Raw genomic sequence first — 24,561 nt, forward strand, 5'->3', positions numbered from 1 at the left:
GCCAGGCAATGATCATCTCCAATATGAGACGACATAAACACGGTCCCCTTTATATTCAATGATGTCACGATCACTGAATCACCCACAATCGACATACTTGGGATTACCATTGTCCAGAAACTCAACTGGACCTGCCACATAAACACAATGGCTCCAAGAGTGATTGACCAGATAAGGCCCCCTCAAAGTATATTAAGAAGGTAGCCTAGACTCTAAACTTTTCTTATTTTTATGGCCAATGTCAGGTGCTGTGTTCCAGATGCAATTCGATTGGTCAAACTACTCGATGTTAAGCAAAGCAGAATTTATTCAAACACAATAGTTAAAACACAACAAAAGAAAGAAAAACTTAGAATAACTTAACCGTATTGGAAGATCTAATAGAATAATCGATACAGTAACTATTACTAATTAATGGTTCTAATACATTAACATCCCATAAATACCCTCCTTGGCAAAAAGATAAATTCAGAAAACAGATTTTCTCACATGCAATGCCCACAGTATGAAGAGAAATCCCAGTTTCTAGCTGTAACCGAGAGGGGGAAATATAACTTCACCATCTTCAAGACTTCAGTAGCTTCTGCTAAAAGCTAAACTTAAAATCCTTGGTTCAGTAGCTGGGAGCTTGACCACATTCATTCAGACTACCTCTATTGTTCCAGCTTTAAAACCACACAAGGCTTTATAAGTTCTTTTATCTTCTCATGAACTGCTTGGCACCTGTCCTCCAGTTTCTCCTTCTGGAAGAAACCAGGACCAAACACACCTCTTCAAGCTGTAGCATCGTCACAAAAGTCATTTAGCTCCTGATTCCCCAAAGCCTATCCATTATCTACAAGGCACAAGTCAAGAATGTGATGGTATACTCTCCATTTTCCTGGATGAAGGCAGCCCCAGAAACACTCAAGAAGCTTGACACCATCCCACTTGATTGGCCCCACATCCACAAGCATCCGTTCCCTCCAGCACCGATGCTCAGTGGCAGCAGTGTGTACTACCTACACAATGCACTACACTGCATAAATTCACCAAAGATCTTCAGACAGCATCTTCCAAACCCATGACTATTTCTATCCAAAATGACAAGGGCAGCAGATGCATCAGAACACCACCACCGACAGTTCCCCTCCAAGCCACTCATTATCCTGACGCAGAAATAAACGGTCTTCCTTCACTGTTCTCTGGGTTCAGAGAATTCCCTCCCAAACAGCACTGTGGTCAACCTACAGCATGTGGACTACAGCAATTCGAATAGCTGGCCAAAATTTGTTACTGAGGATGGCTGTTATGGGTGCTTACACTGTTGTTTGGTGTAAACAATACAAAATTCTGGAAACTGACACAGTAACAAATTTGTGTTAAAACATTATTTTAAAGAAAAACACTGAATGCTGCTCCTTATACATGAACTTGCAAATATTTAGTTTATCCAGCCATTTGTTCCACCGCTGATAAACAATTCAGTTTTCCATTACATTTGATCTTCAACTCAGTGAGACTGCAAGCAAAATTAAAGATTCTAGGAATATCTAGATGCTCTGAAAAGCTGACTTCGCAGCCTCAGGTTATGCAGTAGACATCCTGATTTTAAATTATTTTTCCTTCTGTTGGCAGGTGTCAAAACTTTGTTTTGATTAAACTCCTGTCTTTTCTTTCCCAATAAGTACAAAATGCTGTTAAGGCATGTTACAGACAGCTGATTTTTATGAACTGCCAAAATATGAAAACTCACGCACCACCCCAAAGAAGAACTGTAAACAGTAATCAGAGGAAGATATATCAGAAGCTCAAAATAAGTACCACGAAGCCTGGGCCAAAGGTTAACTTGATAGATTTATTTTCCACTCACTCATCCCAATTGCCACTACCTCCTTCACTTCAGTGACTTAATCACTACGCATTTCATTTTTTCTACAGAATGTCATTTACGCCTGTCTAAAGGTCCTTCACATCCGCATCCTAATTGGAGATGATTCTACTAACGTCCTGGCCGTGATTGAAGCCTGCCTCATACATGATGGGCTTCTTTTTAAGCCGTGCTGCCTGGCTACATTTCTGTTACAATCTTCAAAAACCACCACTATAAAAGGTCACAAAATCACACTTGTACTCTCCCTCTACTCCTCGGTTATTGTCCCACTCCTCTGATCTCTCCTTTAAAATGACCATTGTATATTGCATCATCCCCCTAATCTGAGATTCAGTTTGTGGTGCCCTTCTTCAACCTCTGCAGTGAGTGGTCTTTCATTCTTGGTAATCATAACTCCAGTTCACCTTCCTCCCTCCCTTCTGAACTTCTGTCTTCTTAACCCCAGGGCCAAAAATCTATGCCTCCATTGAAAGTCTCTTCCTCATTCATGGCCATGGTTTTATCCACTCTGTCTTGATAATTGATTAGGTTCTCTCCAAGCATATCCATCAACCATTTTCAAAATTCATGATCTCTTCCCAAGTTCCTTAAAACTCACAACCAGCTATGTTTCGGCTTTCCATTCATCACTCAACTACTTGCTCATCTCTGATTTTAATATTTTGGCGTCAATTACATTTTCATTCTATCCAATTGTTTTTTTCTCACTGGCAATGTCCTGTTTGTCACGCCCTTCAATACTGCAGATTTGAGCATATGTTGTGCACATCTAAGTTTTCCATCCTTTATCACATTTGGGCCATACTTTCCACACTCACTCACTTTCATCATTCTGGAGAACAGAATGAATGTTCAGAGGCTTTTTTTTTTCATTGTCAACTCAACTGATAATTCCAGTTACCTTAAATCCTTGCCCGAGGATTTGTTCAACCCTCCCCTCCAAGAAGCACAAGGATGTCATGGACTTCCTTGTTATTAAGGCAGAGACCATCCATTCAGCTACCCGTTCCTTCTCCTCATCTTTCCCAGCAAAGTTTGTCTGACTGAAATACGCTATTCCAGACCTTGGAATCCTCATTTACCTCCATGGTAAATGCCTGATCCTTTACAGGTTTCAACACAAAGACCATCTGCTTCTAGCCCCGTAACTTTGCCAACCTTGACCTCAACACATGACTTGCTGATACCCTTATTATTGCCTTTTTCACCATTTCAAGACAAAGGTTTCCTCTCCATTTCATTCTCCTTTCAGGCCTTTCTTCCATCACTATTGTTTGATCAATGTTTCGGTCACCCCTTCTCATGCTGTTTTTATTGGCCTGATTAAATAACTGTGAAGCGCATTCAGAGGTATTTTAATATAAAATTGTAAATTATAAATACAATTTATCATGTTTTGGGGGGAATTTTAATATCTCCAAGTCCTAATGAAAACAGTAAAACTTCATTTACAATAAATTTAATAGATTATGCAAATGAAGTACACAGCATGGTTTGTATTAAATACCTCTTATTATAGTAAATCTTTCTTGTTCTACCTGCACACTCAATAGCTGGGATCACATTCTATCTCATTATTTAGTTTTCAGGGTGAAATTCAATGTCAGTGGCAAACAAAACAGATGAGAATGAATTGACCAGCTATTATACACCTTGACAGGTTTTCATTTCCATTGAAGTCAATGAAATAATAGAAGCGATTTATTTATCTGTCCCATTCATTTGCTGACCAAGTGAAGTCCATAAATTTCTTTCAACACAACATGGAGCCCCAATCACAGCCACATTTGACTCTTTGCACATTGTCATGCTGCTGCAGCAACAAATGGCAGGTTTCTGAAAAGTATGAAGAAGCAGAGGGAGACAGTCATAGAGTCATATGTTGGAGTGATTTCAATCCTGAAGACAACAGGGTCAGTAAGTAATGCTGTGGTGGGCATACACGGTGCTTAATGCTTACTGGCGAAAGCTAAGATTGGATGTTAACTAATGCATTGTATAAAACTCCCTATTGTACTTCATCAGGGTACTGCACAAAGTTCTGTCCACCGTATCATGGAAAATATTTCCCTAGGGTGGGGTAGTTGAAATTAGGGGGCATAATTTTAAGGGGAGAGGAGAAAGATTTGAAAGAGACCTGAGCAGCAACTTTTTCACACAGAGTGGTTCGTACATGGATTGAACTGCTAGAGGAAGTGGTAGCTGCAATTACATTTAAAAGAAATTTGGGCAGTATCTGATTAGGAAAGGTTTAGAGCGATTTGGGCCAAACACATGTGGACTAGGCTAGTTTGGAAAACTTGGTCAGCGTAGACAAGTTGGACCGAAGGATCTATTTTCATGTTGTACAGGTAGCTCTTCTACAATGTGATGAATGCGTTCTTGTACAAGCCCACATTATAGAAAAATTATACATTAGAAACAGCGCTTTAAAGTGTTGGCAATGTAATCACCTTACAGTCAACATGGTGTAAAAAGTTCACACTTTAGAAACAGTGTGCCCAACTCATCGATCACATTACAACAAATTTGCATGAACAAAATGCTCGTTATAGCTGAATGACCTGCATGACTCTATGACAAAATGTACAGCCTCTTCCCTGGTGTCCCAGATATTATCTTCGAGTAAAAAATGAGGTCTGCAGATGCTGGAGATCACAGCTGCAAATGTGTTGCTGGTCAAAGCACAGCAGGCCAGGCAGCATCTCAGGAATAGAGAATTCGACATTTCGAGCATAAGCCCGATGTATAGCTGCAAGTCAAAAGGACAATTTATTTGATCTCTCAGGCTGAAGTGAGAGAGGGGTTCACACAATCTGTGTCACAGAATTGTACTTATTTCAGAATTGGTTTTTAAAAGATTTAACAATTGGAAGTAATCAATGTCCTTCCTAATCTCTCATACTAAATTTATTAGAGAATTTGGAAGAGTTATTCGTGATAAAAAAGTATTTAGATTATGAGCAAATAATGTGGTGCAGCTGGCAATTGTTTGGGAAGAAGTATAATTATTAGAAGCAATGTTAGGATCCCAATTCCTGATGAAGGGCTTATGCTCGAAACGTCGAATTCTCTATTCCTGAGATGCTGCCTGGCCTGCTGTGCTTTGACCAGCAACACATTCCCAGATATTATCTCCCTCCTTTCACCAATTTTGGGCTCTATACGCTGGTTATAATGCCAGACCTAAAAGGTTACAAGTGATGCAGTGCTTCAGTTACATGTAGGGATGAAAGAAGCTGCAATTGTTCATTTAAGAGCAGAGGAAGATGAGGGGTGATATCAAAGAGGTGTTCAAAATCTTGAAACGTTGTGGTAGTTTCTGTTTCCAGTGGCAAGACAGTTAGTGGCATGGTTGCTCAGCAGCTAGCACTGCTGCCTCACAGCGCCAGGAACTTGGGTTTGATTCTAGCCTTGGGTGACTGCCTGTGTAGGGTTTGCACATTGTCCATATGTCTGCATGCGCTTCCTCCAGACATTGTGGTTTCTTCCCACAGTCCAACAATGTGCAGGCTAGGCGGATTAGCCACAGGAAATACAGAGTTACAGGGATTGGGGTGGGGATGGGGGTGGGGGTGGGGTCTGGGTGGGATGCCCTTCAAAGGATCAGTCTAAACTCAACGGCCTGATTCCACATTGTCAAGGTTCTAAAAGTAGAAGATCAAGGGATGAGAGTCGTACAAAGTGAAGCTGTGGTTATGTCCCCTAGTTATTAGCTTCTAAAATGGCTTGGTAAAAGTTGCAAAGTGATTGAATTTCAACCTCAGTGGAATTTGAACAAATGCTTTTGATAGAAATAAAATTAGTAATGGAAAGTGCTTACAGTAAATACAGTAAAGTATTCATTCAAGAACTAAACTCTGGTTTAAAATTCACTCACAACATGCAAGTAGCAGGGGCTGTAAACTATAGCTGCAAGTCAAAAGGACAATTTATTTGATCTCTCAGGCTGAAGTGAGAGAGGGGTTCACACAATCTGTGTCACAGAATTGTACTTATTTCAGAATTGGTTTTTAAAAGATTTAACAATTGGAAGTAATCAATGTCCTTCCTAATCTCTCATACTAAATTTATTAGAGAATTTGGAAGAGTTATTTGTGATAAAAAAAAGTATTTAGATTATGAGCAAATAATGTGGTGCAGCTGGCAATTGTTTGGGAAGAAGTATAATTATTAGAAGCAATGTTAGGATCCCAACAACAGATGGTAGAGGTACCTAGTAAACATCATGAGATTATGAGAGGACATAGGGCTGTCAATGGAGTTGTCTAACATTGCATGTTTATTGGATTGGATATATAAATTAGGGGATGTGGCTATTGAGATCAATTATTGTAGAACAAATAGTATAAAAATGTCATATTCAGCTGGGGAAAGTTACATTTTCATTGAACTCTCCTCCAATCTGAGCTGTAATTAAGAAGGTAACTGGGCCCCATTTGAAAGCCAAATTTGGAGTGGTCTCTGGCCTCTCCCACATATGGTAATTGGGCTCTGGATAAAGACGGCATGTACTGCTGAACACAGAACTCAAGACTCCTCTTTGATAATACTCCCTACAACAATTGGATATTCTTAATTGCACTTGAGAAGGAGTTGCGGGCTGCCTTTTTGAACCATGGTGGAGAACTTTGGGTGCCATGCTGGCTGGCTGCTTTATGTAAAGATTCTTGGTAGTTACAGCTTCAATCAACCAGGGAAGCAGAGAGTATTCCATCACACTCCTGGATTGTGGCTTATAGGCCTGGGTGTCCTTGTACACTTGTCAATGAAAGTATGCAGGTACAGCTGACAGTGAAGAAGGTAAATGGTATGTTGGTCTTCATGGCAAGAAGATTCAAGTGCAGATATCTTGTTGCAATTGTATAGGGCCTTAGTGAGACCATACTTAGAGTACTGTGTACAATTTTGGTCTCTTTATCAGAGGAACAATATTCTGGCTAGGGACAGTGTACAACAAAAGTTTACTAGGCTGATTCCTGGGATGGCAGGACTAACATATGAAGACAAACTGAATTGGTTAGGAGTTTCGATGAATTGGGGGTGGGGGGGGGGGGGGGGTGGGATCTTAAAGAAATCGCAATGATTACTAACAGAACTAGGCAGGTTACATGCAGGAAGGATAGTTCTGATTCCTGAAGAAGCCAAAACTAGAGGTCATAATTTAAGGATTCACAGTAGACCATTTAGGACTGAGAGGAGGAGAAATTTCTTCAGCCAGGTAGTAGTGAGCCTGTGGAATTATCTGCTGCAGAAAGCAGTTGAAGCCAAACCTTGAATACTTTCAAGGAAAAGACTGATATAGTTCTTTGGGCTAAAGGATTCAAAGGTCTGGGAGAGAGTGGGAACAAGGTACTGAGTTGGATAATGATATTAAATGGCAGAGCAGGCCTGAAGGGCCAATTGGGTTTTTTTGGAATTTAGATTAGACTTACAGTGTGGAAACAGGCCCTTCGGCCCAACAAGTCCACACCGACCCGCCGAAGCGCAACCCACCCATACCCTTACATTTACCCCTTACCTAACACTACGGGCAATTTAGCATGGCCAATTCACCTGACCCGCACATCTTTGTGACTGTGGGAGGAAACCGGAGCACCCGGAGGAAACCCACGCAGACACGGGGAGAACGTGCAAACTCCACACAGTCAGTCGCCTGAGTCGGGAATTGAACCCATGTCTCTGGTGCTGTGAGGCAGCAGTGCTAACCACTGTGCCACCGTGCCGCCTAAAAGTTGCTATGTGTTTCATTTTATTGCAACACTGTGATGGTGAACAACACCTTTGAATGATTAGATTAGATTAGACTTACAGTGTGGAAACAGGCCCTTCAGCCCAACAAGTCCACACCGACCCGCCGAAGCGCAACCCACCCATACCCCTACATTTACCCCTTACCTAACACTACGGGCAATTTAGCTTAGCCAATTCACCTGACCCGCACATCTTTGGACTGTGGGAGGAAACCGGAGCACCCGGAGGAAACCCACACAGACACGGGGAGAACGTGCAAACTCCACACAGTCAGTCGCCTGAGTCGGGAATTGAACCCGGGTCTACAGGCGCTGTGAGGCAGCAGTGCTAACCACTGCTCTGATTTTGTATGTTTCTAGGACGTGAGTTACTTGAAGAACTGCAAGCCTCTAATATGCTCTTTTAGGCACAATTTTTATTTGTCTGGTCAAGTTCCATTTCTGGTCAATGATAAATCCCAGGGTGTTCATAGTGAGTACTCAATAATCATAATGTCACAGAATGTCAAGGGATGATGGTTGGATTTTCTTTGTTGATAAAAGTCATTGCCCAGCATTTGTTTGACGCAAACATAAACCTTTGAACACATGATAGCCATTCTTCGTTGTTCTTTATATTCTGTCCACCTTCTGATCTGCCACATATACTTGCATAATTGCATACTTAAAAAGTGTGATTTTTTTTGTTTAACCATAGATGGCTGGACCACATCTTTGAAATGTTCTCTCTCACTGGAATATAAATGTCTGCCACTGCCCCTCTAACCCTTAACCTAATTTGCCAAATCACCTTAGCTAGCTCTGCTTTTCTGCCTTGATAATTACCCTTTGTTAAGTTTAAAATGCTAGTCTTGGATTTATTCTTCTCTCCTTTGTATTGAATGTAAAATTTAATCACATTATCCTCTCTTCTGGCGAGCGGATTTTTCACAGTCAGATCATTAATTAATCCTAGCTCACTGCACAATTCTAAATTTAGCATAGCATGTTCTTTAGCATCTCTAGAATATGCTGTTTTGAAAATAAATCCTGAAAATATTCTATGAAGCCCTGATCTAGGCTACTTTTGCCTAGTTTTTACTTCTAGGTGATGTGTATCTTAAAATATCCATGATTATCAGTCAACACTCAGACACTACCTCCCAGTTATCAGCCTGGCTCTAAAATGTTGTCCAGGTCTTGTTGCAATTATACATGGGCTACTTCAGTGTGTAAGCAGTGGAAAATGATGCTGAACACTGTACAATTATCAGCAAACATCTCCACTTCTGACCTTATGTTGGAGGAAAGTCATTGATGAAGCAGCTGAACATGATTGGATGCAAGGCACTTCCCCATGAAACTCCTGCAATGGTGTCCAGTGGCTGAGATGATTGATCTCTAACAACCACAACCTTTTTCCATTTGTTCTACATACGACTCCAACCAACAGAGTTTTGTCCCAGATTCCCAGTGAATACAATTTTGCTTGGGCTCCTTACTGCTACACTCAAACATTACTTTGATACGAAGGGATCATTTCTCTGGTTTCACCTCATGCTCAATTCTTTTGTCTGTGTTAGGGCCAGGCTATAATGAGGTCAGGAGCTAAGTTGGTTTGGTCAAACTCAAATTCGGTAAGCAAGTTATTGCTGATTAAGTGCTGCTTGACAATACTGTCATAGACACTTATCTTCACTTTGCTGATGATGAAGAGTAGACTGATGGATCATATTAGGTTGATATTGGATATGTCCTGCTTTTATGGATAGGACACACTTTGACAATTTTCCACTTTGTTGGGTAGATTCCAGTGTTGACATTGTACTGGAACAGCTTGACCTGGGCCAAGCCTTAGGTACCATTGTAGAATGTCAGAGTCCATAGCATTTGCAGTATCACAGGGAGTAAATTAAAATGGTGGCTTTGTTTTGCTGGGCTCTTTATTGGCTTCATACAGATTTGCTAACTTAGAGAGCACTGAAAGGTCTATACATTCGCATGCACCAGAAGTCACAACAACACAGTAGAATCTTGGAGTTTCGGTCCCATAGTATGAATTTCAGATACATGGGAGCTAGGGTCTGGCAGATTTATAAAGCCCACAGCAGCAGGAATGTTAGTGGGGATTTTCTCTTAATTAGGCAGGATGGGAAGTTTCAATTCCTGTGCCTAAGAAGGCTCATGCGGCATGTCTCAATGACTACCACCCAGTGGTCCTCAGTGCTACAGCAGGCGCACTGAAGGGGGACTTGGAAGGTAAACGGAGACCAGTTTAAATTAACGTTTTTCTTTTCGCAATCTGTGTTTTTTTCTTAACTAGGAGCAGGAACCCAGAAGTCATCAACAGAGGCTTCTGGGAAGGTAAGAAGTTTGAGTGGAGAAGGAACCCGAGACACTACACGTGTAGTGTCTCCCACCCTCCCTCCTCCTCTAACCTAAAAAAAAGGACTCAGTCAGCTGAACAGGTGAGCTACTTAGTGTTCTTGTTTTGGAGACTAAGTGTAGAGTTATGGCAGCGCAAGCAGTGGAATGTTCCTCCTGCAGGATGTTTGAGGTAGGGGTGACCACCGATGCCCCTGCCGACTTCACCTGCAGGAAGTGCAGCCAGCTCCAGCTCCTCACAGACCGCATTAGGGAACTGGAGCTGGAGTTGGATGAACTGAGGATTATTCGAGAGGCTGAGAGGGTGATAGATAGAAGCTACAGGGACATAGTTACGCCAGAGAACAGAGGTAGCTAGGTAACAGTTAGAGGTGGGAAGGGGAGGAAGCAGGCAGTGCAGGGATCCCCTGTGGTCGTTCCCCTCAACAATAAGTATACCGCTTTGGATACTGTTGGGGGGGATGGCCTAGCAGGGGTAAGCTGCAGTGACTGGGTCTCTGGCATGAGGTCTGGCTCTGAGGCCCAGAAGGGAAAGGGGGAGAGGAGGAGAGCGCTAGTTATAGGAGACTGTATAGTTAGAGGGACAGACAGGCGGTTCTGTGAACATGGGCAAGACTCACAGATGGTTTGTTGCCTCCCGGGTGCCAGGATCTGAGACATCTCGGACCGTGTCTTCAGAATCCTTAAGGGGGAGGGTGTGCAGCCAGAAGTCATGGTGCACATTGGCACCAACGACATAGGTAGGAAGAGGGGTGGGGAGGTCATTCAGGAGCTCAGGGAGTTAGGCTGGAAGCTAAAAGCTAGGACAGACAGAGGTGTCATCTCTGGGTTGTTGCCGGTGCCACGTGACAGTGAGGCAAGGAATAGGGAGAGAGTGCAGTTGAACACGTGGCTGCAAGGATGGTATAGAAGGGAGGGCTTCAGGTATTTGGACAATTGGACTGCATTCTGGGGAAGGTGGGACGTGTACAAGCAGGACAGGTTGCACCTGAACCAGAAGGGCACCAATTATCCTGGGAGGTAGGTTTGCTAGCACTCTTTGGGGGGGTTTAAACTAATTTGGCAGGGGGATGGGATCCGGACTTGTAGTCCAGCAAGTAGGTTAGCTGTTTTTCAGGATGTCCAAGAACGTAGGGAGGCTGTGGAAAAGGTAGCATTGACAGGGAATACTTGTGGACACAGAGATGGGCTCAAGTGTGTATACTTCAACGCAAGGAGTATCAGAAATAAGGTGGGTGAACTTAAGGCATGGATTGGTACTTGGGACTACGATGTTGTGGCCATCACAGAAACGTGGATAGAAGAGGAACAGGAATGGTTGTTGTAGGTTCCTGGTTACAGATGTTTCAGTAAGATTGTGGGGGGGGGGGGGGTAGGGGTGGTAAAAAAAGGAGGGTGGGTGGCGTTACTAATTAGAAATGGTATAACAGCTGCAGAAAGGCAGTTCAAGGGGGATCTGCCTTTGGAGGCTGTATGGGCTGAAGTCAGAAATAGGAAAGGAGCAGTCACCTTGTTGGGTGCTTACTATAGGCCCCCCAATAGCAGCAGAGATGTGCAGAAACAGATTGGGAAACAGATTTTGGAAAGGTGCAGAAGCCACAGGGTAGTAGTCATGGGTGATTTCAACTTCCCAAATATTGATTGGAAGTTCTTTAGATCAAGTAGATTGGACGGGGCGGTGTTTGTGCAGTGTGTCCAGGAAGCTTTTCTAACTCAGTATGTAGATTGTCCGACCAGAGGGGAGGCCATATTGGATTTGGTACATGGTAACGAACCGGGACAAGTGATGGGCTTGTTAGTGAGTGAGCATTTTGGTGATGGTGACCACAATTCTGTGATTTTCACCTTGGTTATGGAGAGAGATAGGTGTGTGCAACAGGGTAGGTTTTACAATTGGGGGAAGAGTAAATATGATGCTGCAAGAGAGGATCTGAGGAGCATAAATTGGGAGCATAGGCTGTCAGGGAAGGATGTCGTTGAAATGTGGAACTTTTTCAAGGAACAGATACGACGTGTCCTTGAGATGTATGTACCTGTCAGGCAGGAAAGAGATGGCCGTGTGTGGGAACCTTGGTTGACGAGGGAGGTTGAATGTCTTGTGAGGAGGAAGAAGGAGGCTTACATAAGGTTGAGGAAACAAGGTTCAGACAGAGCATTGGAGGGATACAGGATAGCCAGGAGAGAACCAGAAAGGGATTAGGAGAGCTAAGAGAGGGCATGAAAAATCTTTGGCAGGTAGGATCAAGGATAACCCCAAGGCTTTTTATGCGTATGTGAGAAACATGAGAATGACAAGAACGAGGGTAGGTCTGATCAAGGACAGTAGCGGGAGACTGTGTAGTGAGTCGGAAGAGATAGGAGAGGTCTTGAATGAGTACTTTTCTTCAGCATTTACAAATGAGAGGAACCGTATTGTTGAAGAAGAGAGTATGAAACGGACTGGTAAGCTAGAGGAGATACTTGTTAGGAAAGAAGAATTAAGGGCTACGGGGAGAATGCGGGTAAGTGGAGTTGAAATGCCCATCAGAGATGATTGAATGGCGGAGTGGACTCGATGGGCCGAATGGCTTGACTTCCACTCCTATGTCTTATGGTCTTATGTGTTGGGCATTTTGAAAAACTTGAGGATAGACAAGTCCCCTGGGCCTGATGGGACATATCCTAGGATTATGTGGGAAGCAAGAGAGGAAATTGCAGAACCGTTGGCAATGATCTTTTCATCTTCACTGTCAATGGGGGTGGTGCCAGGGGACTGGAGAGAGTGGCAAATGTTGTGCTCCTGTTCAAAAAAGGGAATAGGGATAACCCCGGAAATTACAGGCCAGTTAGTCTTACTTCGGTGGTAGGCAAAGTAATGGAAAGGGTACTGAGGGATAGGATTTATGAGTATCTGGAAAGACACTGCTTGATTAGGGACAGCCAGCACGGATTTGTGAGGGGTAGATCTTGCCTTACAAGGCTTATTGAATTCTTTGAGGCGGTAACCAAGCATGTGGATGAGGGTGGAGCAGTGGACGTAGTGTACATGGATTTTAGTAAGGCATTTGATAAGGTTCCCCATGGTAGGCTAATGTGGAAAGTCAGAAGGCATGGGATAGTGGGAAGTTTGGCCAGTTGGGTAGAGAACTGGCTAATTGGTCGAAGTCAGAGAGTGGTGGTAGATGGTAAATATTCAGCCTGGAGCCCAGTTACAAGTGGAGTTCCGCAGGGATCAGTTCTGGGTCCTCTGCTGCTTGTAATTTTTATTAATGACTTGGAAGAGGGAGTCGAAGGGTGGGTCAGTAAATTTGCAGACAATACGAAGATTGGTGGAGTTGTGAATAGTGAGGAGGGCTGTTGTCGGCTGCAAAGAGACAGATATGATGCAGAGCTGGGCTGAGGAGTTGCAGATGGAGTTTAACCCTGTCAAGTGTGAGGTTGTCCATTTTGGAAGGACAAATAAGAATGCGGAATACAGGGTTAATGGTAGGGTCTTAGTAAGGTGGAGGAGCAGACGGATCTTGGGGTCTATGTTCATAGATCTTTGAAAGTTGCCACTCAGGTGGATAGAGCTTGTAAGAAGGCCTATGGTGTATTAGTGTTCATTAGCAGAGGGATTGAATTCAAGAGTCATGAGGTGATGTTGCAGCTGTATAGGACTTTGGTAAGGCCACATTTGGAGTACTGTGTGCAGTTCTGGTCGCCTAATTTTAGGAAAGATGTGGAAGCTTTGGAGAGGGTGCAGGGGAGATTTACCAGGATGTTGCCTGAACGGAGAATAGGTTGTACGAGGATAGGTTGAGAGTGCTAGGCTTTTTCTCATTGGAATGGCGAAGGATGAGGGGTGACTTGATAGAGGTTTATAACATGATCAGGGGAATAGATAGAGTAGACAGTCGGAGACTTTCTCCCCGGGTACAACAGAGTGTTACAAGGGGACATAAATTTAAGGTGAAGGATGGAAGGTATAGGGGGTATGTCAGGGTTAGATTCTTTACCCAGAGAGTGGTGGGGGCATGGAATGCGCTGCCTATTGGAGTGGCAGAGTCAGAATCATTGTTGACCTTTAAGCGGCAATTGGATAGGTACATGGATAGGTGCTTAAGCTAGGACAAATGTCTGACACAACATCGTGGGCCGAAGGGCCTGTTCTGTGCTGTATTGTTCTACGTTCTATGTTCAATGGTCAAGAAGTGCTTTGAAAGGCTGGTCATGGCATTAATCAACTTCAGCCTCCCCACTACTCTTGAGTCACTCCAATTTGACTATCGGACCAACAGACCCACGTCAGATACCATACCACTTGCCCTTCACTTCTCCCTAGAACATCTTGACATCAAGAACTGCTATTTAAGAATCCTACTCATTGACTACAATACAGCCTCCAACACTGTTATCCCCTCAAGACTGATTACTAAACTTAGTGATCTTGAACTAAGCTCCACTCTCTGCAACTCGATCCTCAGGTTCCTGACCCACAGGCCACAATCAATGAAGACTGGGGACAATATTTCATCCTCACTAACAAACACTCAACATTGGAGGCTCCCCCCCACCCCCCGCAAACAGGGGTGCATTCTCAGCCCCCTACTGCATTCACTGTATACCGATAACTGCTTTGCTAAATACCAAACTAATGCCATTTACAAGTTTGCTGATGACACAACCATAGTTGGTCAATCCCAGATGACGATGAAACAGACTGCAGATGGGAAAATGGCCGCACTGGTTACAAAGGCCAACAACATCTCTTTTTCCTCAGGCAGCTGAGGAAATTTGGCATGACGGCAAATACCCTTGCCAATTTCTATAGGTGCGTCTTCGCGAGCATTCTGTCATTACCTGGTATGGCAACTATACCATTCAAGATCGAAAACGGTTACAGAGAGTGAACTCGGCCCGGACAATCACAAAGGCCAACCGCCCATCTATAAAATCTCATCCACCAAGCCCGCTGTCAAGAAAAGGCTGCCAGCATTCTCAAAGATCCATCCCACCCTGGCAATGTTCTTCTACAACCTCTCCCATCAGGTAGAAGGTACAGAAGCCAGAACACACACACCAGCCAGTTTTGTAACAGTTTTTATCCGACTGTTGTTAGGATACTGAATGGACTCAAACTCTTAACATTTGGACTCCAGTAAGGCATTGGACAAGATTCCTCATGGGAGACTGTTAGCAAGGTTAGATCTCACGGAATAAGGGGAGAACTAGCCAGCTGGATACAGAACTGGCTCAAAGGTAGAAGACAGAGGGCTGTGGTGGAGGGTTGTTTTTCAGATTGGAGGCCTGTGACCAGTGGAGTGCCACAAAGATCGATGCTGGGCCCTCTACTTTTTGTCATTTACATAAATGATTTGGATGCGACATAAGAGGTACAGTTAGTAAGCTTGCAGATGACACCAAAATTGGAGGTGTAGTGGACAGCGAAGAAGGTTACCTCAGATTACAACAGGTTCTTGACCAGATGGGCCAATGGGCTGAGAAGTGGCAGATGAAGTTTAGTTCAGATAAATGCGAGGTGTTGCATTTTGGGAAAGCAAATCTTAGCAGGACTTATACACCTAATGGTAAGGTCCTAGGGAGTGTTGCTGAACAAAGAGACCTTCGAGTGCAGGTTCATAGCTCCTTGAAAGTGGAGTTGCAGGTAGATAGGATAGTGAAGAAGTTGTTTGGTATGCTTTCTTTTATTGGTAAGCGTACTGAGTACAGGAGTTGGGAGGTCATGTTATGGCTGTACAGGACATTGGTTAGGCCACTGTTGGAATATTGAGTGCAATTCTGGTCTCCTTCCTATCGGAGCGATGTTGTGAAACTTGAAAGGGTTCAGAAAAGATTTATAGGGAATGTTGCCAGGGTTGTAGGATTTGAACTGTGGGAGAGGCTGAACAGGCTGGGGTTGTTTTCCATGGAGCGTTGGAGACTGAGGGGTGACCTTATAGAGATTTGCAAAATGATGAGGGGCATGTATAGGATAAATAGACAAAGCCTTTTCCCTGGGGTGGGGGGGGCAAAACTAGAGGGCATAGATTTAAGGTGAGAGGAGAAAGATATAAAAGAGACCTAAGGGGCAACTTTTTTATGCAGAGGGTAGTACATGTATGGAATGAGTTGCCAGAGGAAGTGGTGAGGCTGGTACAATTGCAATATTTAAAAGGCATTTGGATGGGTATATGAATAGGAAATGTTTGGAGGGATATGGGCCGGGTACTGGCAGCTGGCACTAGACTGGGTTGGGATATCTGGTCGGTATGGACGGGTTGGACCGAAGAGTCTGTTTCCATGCTGTACATCTCTATGACTCTATGATTCGCCTGAACCTGTGTTTTTGTTTTTGCTGTTGTTTACCTATTATTTATTATCTATGCTACTTAATATGAGATTTGCCTGCATTACTCACAAGACAAAGGTTTTCACTGTGCCTTGGTGCACGTGACAATAAATTCAATTCCATTTCCTGATAACTTGTTGACAGGTAGCTGTAAAGGCAGCAGGAATTTTCAGCATACAGAGCATTATATTCTCCATTGCAGGTGTCTTTTTGTAGACTATTTGTTTGCCATGAACATCTATTTGCACAACCTTTTAAAAAAGTTCAACTTACCTTTAAAGATAAATTCAGTGGCACACAAGAATCCTCAGGCACCCCATTCATGATCAATTAAAGGTGGCCTGCTTCTTCTTAGGCAGCTCCTCATGCTTGAGGATGACTTGCTCCCATGTTAAAAAGGAGTTCCCTGCAACCTTTCAATCAGCCTGCTGATTTTGTTCTCAGACAATGTACATTACAAGCAGCTGAACCTGCAAGTTCAGGTCTGTCACACAGAACAGTAAGTACAATAATGGTCACTGACAAAAAAAAATTCAATAAAGAATTAATGCAAAAATATAAAAATGCAAACATTATCCATTCCAATATAAACCAATGTCTCTAACTCCCCTGTAACCATCAATGCATGCTAACCATGAGCCATGCAAATAATGATGATGCATACATGAATAAAGTGGAACCAATGCACTGTGAAACATTTACAAATGAAATGTAATTTAAAAAATACCCATGTCACTACAGTGCTGTCAAACCTTAGGCTAATGGCATGTAATGGAGCAGATTGTGGCTAGGATGCAGTGTCTCCTCTTCAAACTGATGCAGTAAAAAGAAAAAGGAGAAAAAAACAGTAGCAATGCACCCTTTTTATTATGAAGTTGAGAATAGCATGTTGTTGAGAAAATCTGGTGACAGTGACTATTCCCAACTGGGAAGTGTCATAAATCATGTTACTCCTTTCCTATAAGCTTTCAGATTGTAAATCAAAAATCAAACAACATCAGATTATAATCCAACTGGTTGGACTATATTCAGGTTGGTCAACAACTTTAACAAATTTAATTTAACCTGTTGGACTATAACCTGATGTCATTTGATTTTTGACCTTGTCTACCCCAGTCCAAGCCCAACATTTCCACATCAGGTTTTGGATTGTACGTAGATGATTAAGAAAATCTTAGTAACAATTCAACTGCAGTTTCTTATGTTGTTAAACTAGATAGAGTTCTGGTCTTCCACAACATCACATAAAACCTAGTCAGCACCAATTAAACAAATTTTCAGCTATCCTCTATGAAGTGTATAGATCTTTTGAAAGAAATGCCTTTTGCATGGCAGAGAATAACTGATAAAATAGATCACAAACCTGTTCTTTAGTGACAGAAAAGCATCACACACCACTTCATTAGCAATCAATCTACCAAAGCACTCCATCAGACAGCTACTAAATCACATTGATTTATTGTTGAAACTCAAACTTCACCAGCAGATTCCACATTTTCCCATTCTGCTTACAAATTGACTGGTGTTTGTTTTAAACAACTTTTCTTGAATTCTGTTTTGAGACAGCGATCATGTCTCTTGCTCCTTTAGTTGGATGAAAACTAATACAAAATTTCTTGTAAGACATTGGATGGAACTTAATGCCTTAACCCTGTTGACTTGGATCATGGAAGCATTTGACTTTTAAGTGACAGGTGGGAACGAGATACCTACGCAATTCCCTCTCGATGAAGTCTGCAATGAAAAAGCCAATGGATGGCCTATCCTCCCCATTGCAATTGAAACAAACTATCTTTCTGCTGTCAGCACAAATGCAGCAGTGGGCATGGGAGGGTGGCAAGACAAATCCTGTTGAGCAATGACAGGGGTGAGGATCCTGCTTAGAGCCACATCATTGTTCTTTTTGCCAAAACCTATTCCTCTGGTCTGGAATCCAGGCCTTGGATTGTACCAGCAGCAGCCACCACCTCACTAGTGTCACTGCCACTCAATAGAGCTGCCAGCCTTATTAGCTAAAAAGCAGAGCCTTGATCACAGGCAAGGCCTGGTGTTGATCAGTTTTTTTTTATTCATGAGCATTGCTGACTGGCCAGCATTGATAGCCCATCCCTATTTGCCCTTGAGAAGGAGGTGAGCTGCCTTTTTGAATCATTGCAGTCCACTTGCTGTGGGTTCATGCCAGGTGTTCCGTCCAGTTTCATTTCTTTGTTGTGACTTACTAGCAATTGATACAACTGAATGGCTTGCTAGGCCATTTCAGAGGGCAGTTGAGAGTCAACCACATTACTGTGGCTCTGGAGCCACATGTATGCCAGACCAGGTAAGGATGGCAGATTTCCGTCCCTAAAGGACATTAGTGAAACAGATGGTTTTTTCTAACAAGTGACAATGGCTTCATGGCCAGTCAACTCTTAATTCCAGATTTTTATCCCCCCCCTCAAAGCAGCAACATGAGGCTCTTGTCAACTGTCACTGCCTTCATCAAATGCTAATCACTGTACGTGATGGTCTCATTCAGAGTGTAAAGCAGGAGCCTGGCAAGGACTTGTCCAACAACAAATAGACAATATATGTTCTGATGGTCTTACACAAAATATGTATGGTTATGCAAAGCAACAAAACAGTAACAATTATTCATTTATTCTTGCAAAGTGTCTTGGTTGTCCTTGGCCGATTCATTGCCTAATTGGCCTCATAATGGTTTTGGTGAGCTGTCTTCCCAAACCGTTGCAGTTCACATGATGTAGATATACCCACAGTATAGTTCGAAAGTTCCAGGATTTGACACTGTGACACTGAATGAACATCAATATATTTCCAAGTCAGGATGGTATGTGGGTTGGAGAGAAACTTGGTCAGGGTTTTGCCATGGATGTGCTGCTCTTATGCTTCAGCCTCTTCGTGCTTCAGATTTCTGAAGCCTTTTCCATTTAGCAATTAGTCTATGCCCCTATTCTTCCTACCAAAACGCATAACCTCACACTTTCCCACATCCGGCAAAGTAGGAGTAGATGGAATACAATTTCCTATCATGTCCAAGTCATTCTGCAACCTCCCCATTTCCTCAAAACTACCTGACGCTCCACCTAGCTTTGCATCATCTGTAAACTTAGTAACAGTGCCTTCAGTTCCTTTGTCCAGTTCATTAACATATAATGTGAATAGTTGTGGTCCTAACAATCACTCTGGTGGAACTTCACTAGTCATCAGCTGCCATCTGAAAAAGACCTCTTCATCCACACTCTGTCTTCTGCCAGTTAGCCATGTCAGTACCTTTCCCTGAGCACCATGGGCCCTCACCTTATTTGGCAGCCTCCTGTGTGGTACCTTGAAAAAGACTTTCTTGAAATCCACTGGCTCTTCTTTGTCTTGCTTGCTATCTCCTCAGAGAATTCAAATAGATTTGACAAGCATGACTTTCCCTGACGAAGCTGTGCTGCCAAAGCCCTATTTTAACATACATTTCCATGTACTCCTCAACCTCATTCTTAATAATGGGCTCTAAAATCTTACAAATGACTATGGTCAGGCTAATCAGCCTATAGTTTCAACTCTTCTGTCTTCTTCCCTGACTCCAGTGATTCCTGAAAGACCACTACCAATGCCTCTGCAATCACCTCAGCTCTCTCCTTCAGAACTCTGGGGTATTGTCCATGTAGTCTGGGTAATTTAACATCATCAAAACTTACAGTTTCCCTGGCACCTTCTCCTTAGTGATGGTCAATACACTTTCCTCCGCTCCTGACTCTGGAAGTTCCTGGTACGCCGGTAGTGTTTATTACCATTAAGTGTGATGCAAAGCACTTATTCAGTTCCTCCACTTTTTTTGTTCCTCATTACTACTTTTCCAGCCTCATTTTCCAGCAGTCCAACATACACACTTGCCATCTTCCTACATTTTATATATCTCAAAAAATCTTATTTTATATTACTAGCTGCCGTATCCTCACATTTCATCTTCTGCCCCCTTTAGCATCCTAGTTCAGGATTTTCTTAAGGTTAACATGCAGGTTCAGTTTGCTGTTAGGATGCAATGTTAGCATTCATTTTAACAGAGCTAGAACTCATGAGCCAAGACATACCGCTCAGGCTGTATAAGGCTCTGGTCAGACCACATTTGGAACTTTGAGAGCAGTTTTGAATGCTGTATCTCAAGAAGGATATGCTGGCATTGGAGGGAGTCCAGAGGATGTTCACAAGAGTAATTCCACAATAAAGGGCTTGATGTATGAGGATCAGTTGAAAATTCTGGGTCTGTACTCAATAGCTTTTAGAAGAAGGGGATCTGATTAAAACTTAAAGTGTAGTCAGAAGACTGGACAGGGTAAATGTGAAGATGTTTCCACCAATAGGAGAGATTAGGACCTGACAGCACAGCCTCAGAGTAAAGAGATGATCCTTTATAACTAAGATGAGGAAGAATTTCTTCAGCCAAAAGGGTGTTGAGCTTTGGAACTCATGTCACAGAAGGTTCTGGAGGCCAAGTCAATAAATGTCTTTAAGACAAAGATAGATAGGTTTTTAATTTGTAAGGGGTTCAAGGGTTACTGGGAGAAGGCAGGAGAATGGGGTTGAGAAACATGCTCGTCTTGAATTAATGATGGAGAAGTCTCAATGGGCCAAATGGCCTAATTCTTGACCTATTGGAATGGCAGAGGTCATGGGTTTGTCACAGGAGCCTGGGTTAGTTGTTCCCTGATATATTGCCGGACGGTACACATTGCTGTCAATGTGCATTAATGGTGGAAAGAATGAATGTTTAAAGTTGAGGATGAGGTGCCACTCATACAGGCTGTTTTATGCAGAATTGAGTTTAGCTTCTTGAATGCTGTTGGAACTGCACTCGTTTAGGGAAGTAAAGTGCATTTAATTATACTTCTCAATTTTGTTTTTTAGATGATGAAGTCTATAGGGAAGTCAAGAGATGAATTATTGACAATAGTACTCTCCATTTCTAACCTGCTTATGAAGTTTCAGTATTTATATAACTGTTCCAGTTCAATTTCTGAAAAAAGTAACTCCCACAGAGTTGAAACAGATGGATTTACTAATAGTAATGCATTGAAAATCAAGGGCAATTGGTTAGTTTGTGTCCTGATGTAGATGGTCATTGCTTGACATTTTTGTGATGGGAATGTTTATATAGCACTTTAACACCAATGGAACCTGGTTTCAATTCTTGTACATTTTGAGACATATCCTAACTGAAAAGGAGAAATGAGAAACAACTCAATCAGTTCATTTGGAAATGAAGACAGGAATTAAGACTGGAAAGCAAAACCTCCAGGAGACTGAAAGTGTTTGAAACCATGCAAAAGGTTCTCAGTTGTTGATACTTGTGATGCAATGCTGAAGAGGGCAGAGGGTGGATCCAGAATCTGAGGTCCGGCAAGTATGTAGCTGGTGCAGCTGCTTCTGTGACTTGAAGACGACATTGGCGGATTGACATCTGTCAGACCATTGGAAGCAGAGTTCTGCAGATATGTCAGTTGAGATGAAGGCTGTGTCCAGAGAATTTAGCTGCAGCACAGGTGCCCTTGGTGAGCCAGCTGACTCTCTTGCAGTTTTTTTTCAATTAACTATTCAAAATGGTGCCAGATTTTGGAGACAGTTGAAGCTTTTCACTATGTTTTACTGTATTATTCACTGTCAAATGCAAGTGACAATAAATCATTCAACTTCACCCACAGAACTCAGTGTGGCACTGTTAGTTGCGATCAGGTTAAATCGTAAAAGAGCAGAAGGTGAAATTCATCCTGGGTTTTGAACGATTTTATGCCTGAGTTGCAGTACATAGATGCTGAGTGGACAGTTTAGCCAAATCATAACATTTATCTTCATTATATCTGCCAGTTAATGTGTAATTTATAGTTGATAGATTGACCATAACTTACTTGTTTAGTCATTCTGGACTTCAGAGTACAGTTGGTTCTCCAAGATAGTATTTACTACTTTCTTTCTTTGACTCGTCTGGTTTTAAAACAAAACCAAGGGAATTTTGTAGCTTATTGTTTTTCAGTCAAAAACTGGGATTTTGGAGATCCTAACAATAAAACATCCAAAGGTACTCCATAGGATTGCTATCAAACAAACTTGACATTGGGCCAGAGCTGGAGGTAATGGGTCAGGAGATAAAGTCCCAGGAGGAGTCAGAGGTAGAGAGAGAGATGGAGATGTTTATTAATGGCATTCCAGAGCTGTGGGCCCAGAATACTGAAGGTAGTACAACAAACAAGAAATGAAGAACGCACAAGAGCCCAAAAATAAAGGAAGCTAAAGTTGCTGCTGTTATTTATTCATTCACAGATATCGGAGTCACTGGTTAGATCAGCATTTATTGCCCAGCCCCATGCACTCTCAAGGTGATGTTCGGGAGATGGCTTCTGAAGCCACTGCAACCCATGTGGTTTAGGCACACCCAGATACTTTCAGGAAATTCCAGGTATTTGACCTGTGACAGTGAAAAAATAATGATATAGTTCCATGTCAGTATGATGTCTGACTTGGAAGGGAACTTGAAGCAGATGGTATTCCCATGTGATGCTGCACATTTTCTTCTAGATGGTAGAAGTCATGAGTTGATAAGTTGCTGTTGAAGACCCTTATTGACTTCCTATAGTGCATCACGATATTACAATGTGTCAGTGGAGCAGGCAGTTAATATTTCAGGTGCTGAATGGATGCCAATCTCAGAGGGTTATAAAGTTGGAGGAGTTGACTGAAATACGACAGAGGGATTTGAAGACAAGAAGGGCAATTTTGAATTTGAGGTATTGACATACATAAATCTAGGAATAGCCAGTGTTATGGCAGATGTCATCTGTCTAAAACACACAAGAACTGGATCACAACTGGGAAATAGATGTCCTGTTAAAGCAAAGGTTTTTTAAAAATTCTTTAAATAAATTTAAAGCAAATTTCAATAAATGTCACATCAATTTTTGTAAGTGGGCTGTTCTCATGTTTGGAGAAAGTGAGGTCTACAGATACAGGAGATCAGAGTCGAGAGTGTGTTGCTGGAAAAGCATAGCAGGTTAGGCAGCATCCGAGGAGCAGGAGAATCGATGTTTCGGGCAAAAGCCCTTCATCAGGGATGAGACTTTTGTTTTAAATTGTGAGGCTAGGAGCCTTGGGGGTGGAGAGATAAATGGGAGGAAATGCCTGTGCTCATGTTTCCTTCCATAAGATGCTTCCTTCCACTAACCAGCCACAAATGCAGAGAATTCTTGGAATGGCTAATATTTGTATATTTAAGTCCTGGTGTCTATTGGAAAAAGGGTATGGGTTATGTCAGAATGTCATGAGAATGTCTAGAGACATCAATAAGATTTCTCAAGTGTCAGTACAAAGGAGGATATTGTTCTGCACTTAATGAAACAAAATATGACTGGGTGTATTTCTGATGCAAGAACTAGCCTGAGGATTATAGCTTATAATCTATTTCACTGTGAAGCAACTTTATTTTTAAAAAAGCCATTTATTGTATCTAAACATTACACACAAAAAAGATACCACCCTCCTCAAAACAATTAAGTCGATCAGTCTCCAAGAAACAGAAAATATATTTTGGTGACACGTTGAACATTTTCTACCTATGTCACATGACCAGAAAAGGTTGCCTGTGAGAAGGGCTAATGGTTACAACACGGTGTGTGTGTTCATCCTTCATTCATTACCTGAATTTGGGGGTTTAATTAGAATTCGTTTACCAGGACAAGTATCTCATACCACTATCACTCTCAATGTTTGAAATATTGCGTTTTTTTTCAAAAATAACTTCTTTCGAAGAGCCAAAAGCGGCAAAATAAAATTCATGTCTTATGACAAATCTCTCATGATCATCCGAATGATAACAATAAACAAAAAAAGGTTTTATCTTGAGGATTGACATCTAGCAGGAGTGTAATCTTATGTCAAAAAAACCCTGCAGTTCCCAGGTACTTCACCAGTTTCTTGAATGTCACGCAGTGCACATTTTAAAAAAAAATCTCGGCAAGAACATAACATTTTCCTCTTTATATTAACTGCGGGGACCAGCTGAATGCCAGCGATTTGACAAGCGTGTGGAATGTGTGCCGCTCTTATATCAGCAAGATACGTGATGACATACTGCATATAAATAACTTACAGCACTGCAGATAGATTAATCGGAGTTTCCACGGCCTGTCCTCGTTCTTTCTGGTGGTTTTCAAGGATAGAGGTGTATAGTTATCTCCTGAGGAGGTGCTGTGCCTTTGCTGAATTGCCATCGCCTCTCCTGT

At 42.3% G+C, this 24,561-nt stretch overlaps 1 protein-coding gene across 1 annotated transcript in view; it reads right to left on the reverse strand.

Moving 5' to 3' along the window:
- Nucleotides 1-24,561, reverse strand: part of si:ch211-51h4.2 (uncharacterized) — a 328,912-nt gene extending 304,351 nt beyond the window's left edge. Inside the window, exon 1 of the mRNA XM_060833912.1 lies at nt 24,429-24,561. Within this exon, the coding sequence (XP_060689895.1) occupies nt 24,429-24,549 (121 nt within the window). The 5' untranslated portion in view covers nt 24,550-24,561. The remainder of the gene's footprint in view (nt 1-24,428) is intronic.

Source organism: Hemiscyllium ocellatum, chromosome 13 (assembly GCF_020745735.1).
Source record: "Hemiscyllium ocellatum isolate sHemOce1 chromosome 13, sHemOce1.pat.X.cur, whole genome shotgun sequence".
In the NCBI taxonomy this organism is placed as follows: Eukaryota; Metazoa; Chordata; class Chondrichthyes; order Orectolobiformes; family Hemiscylliidae; genus Hemiscyllium; species Hemiscyllium ocellatum.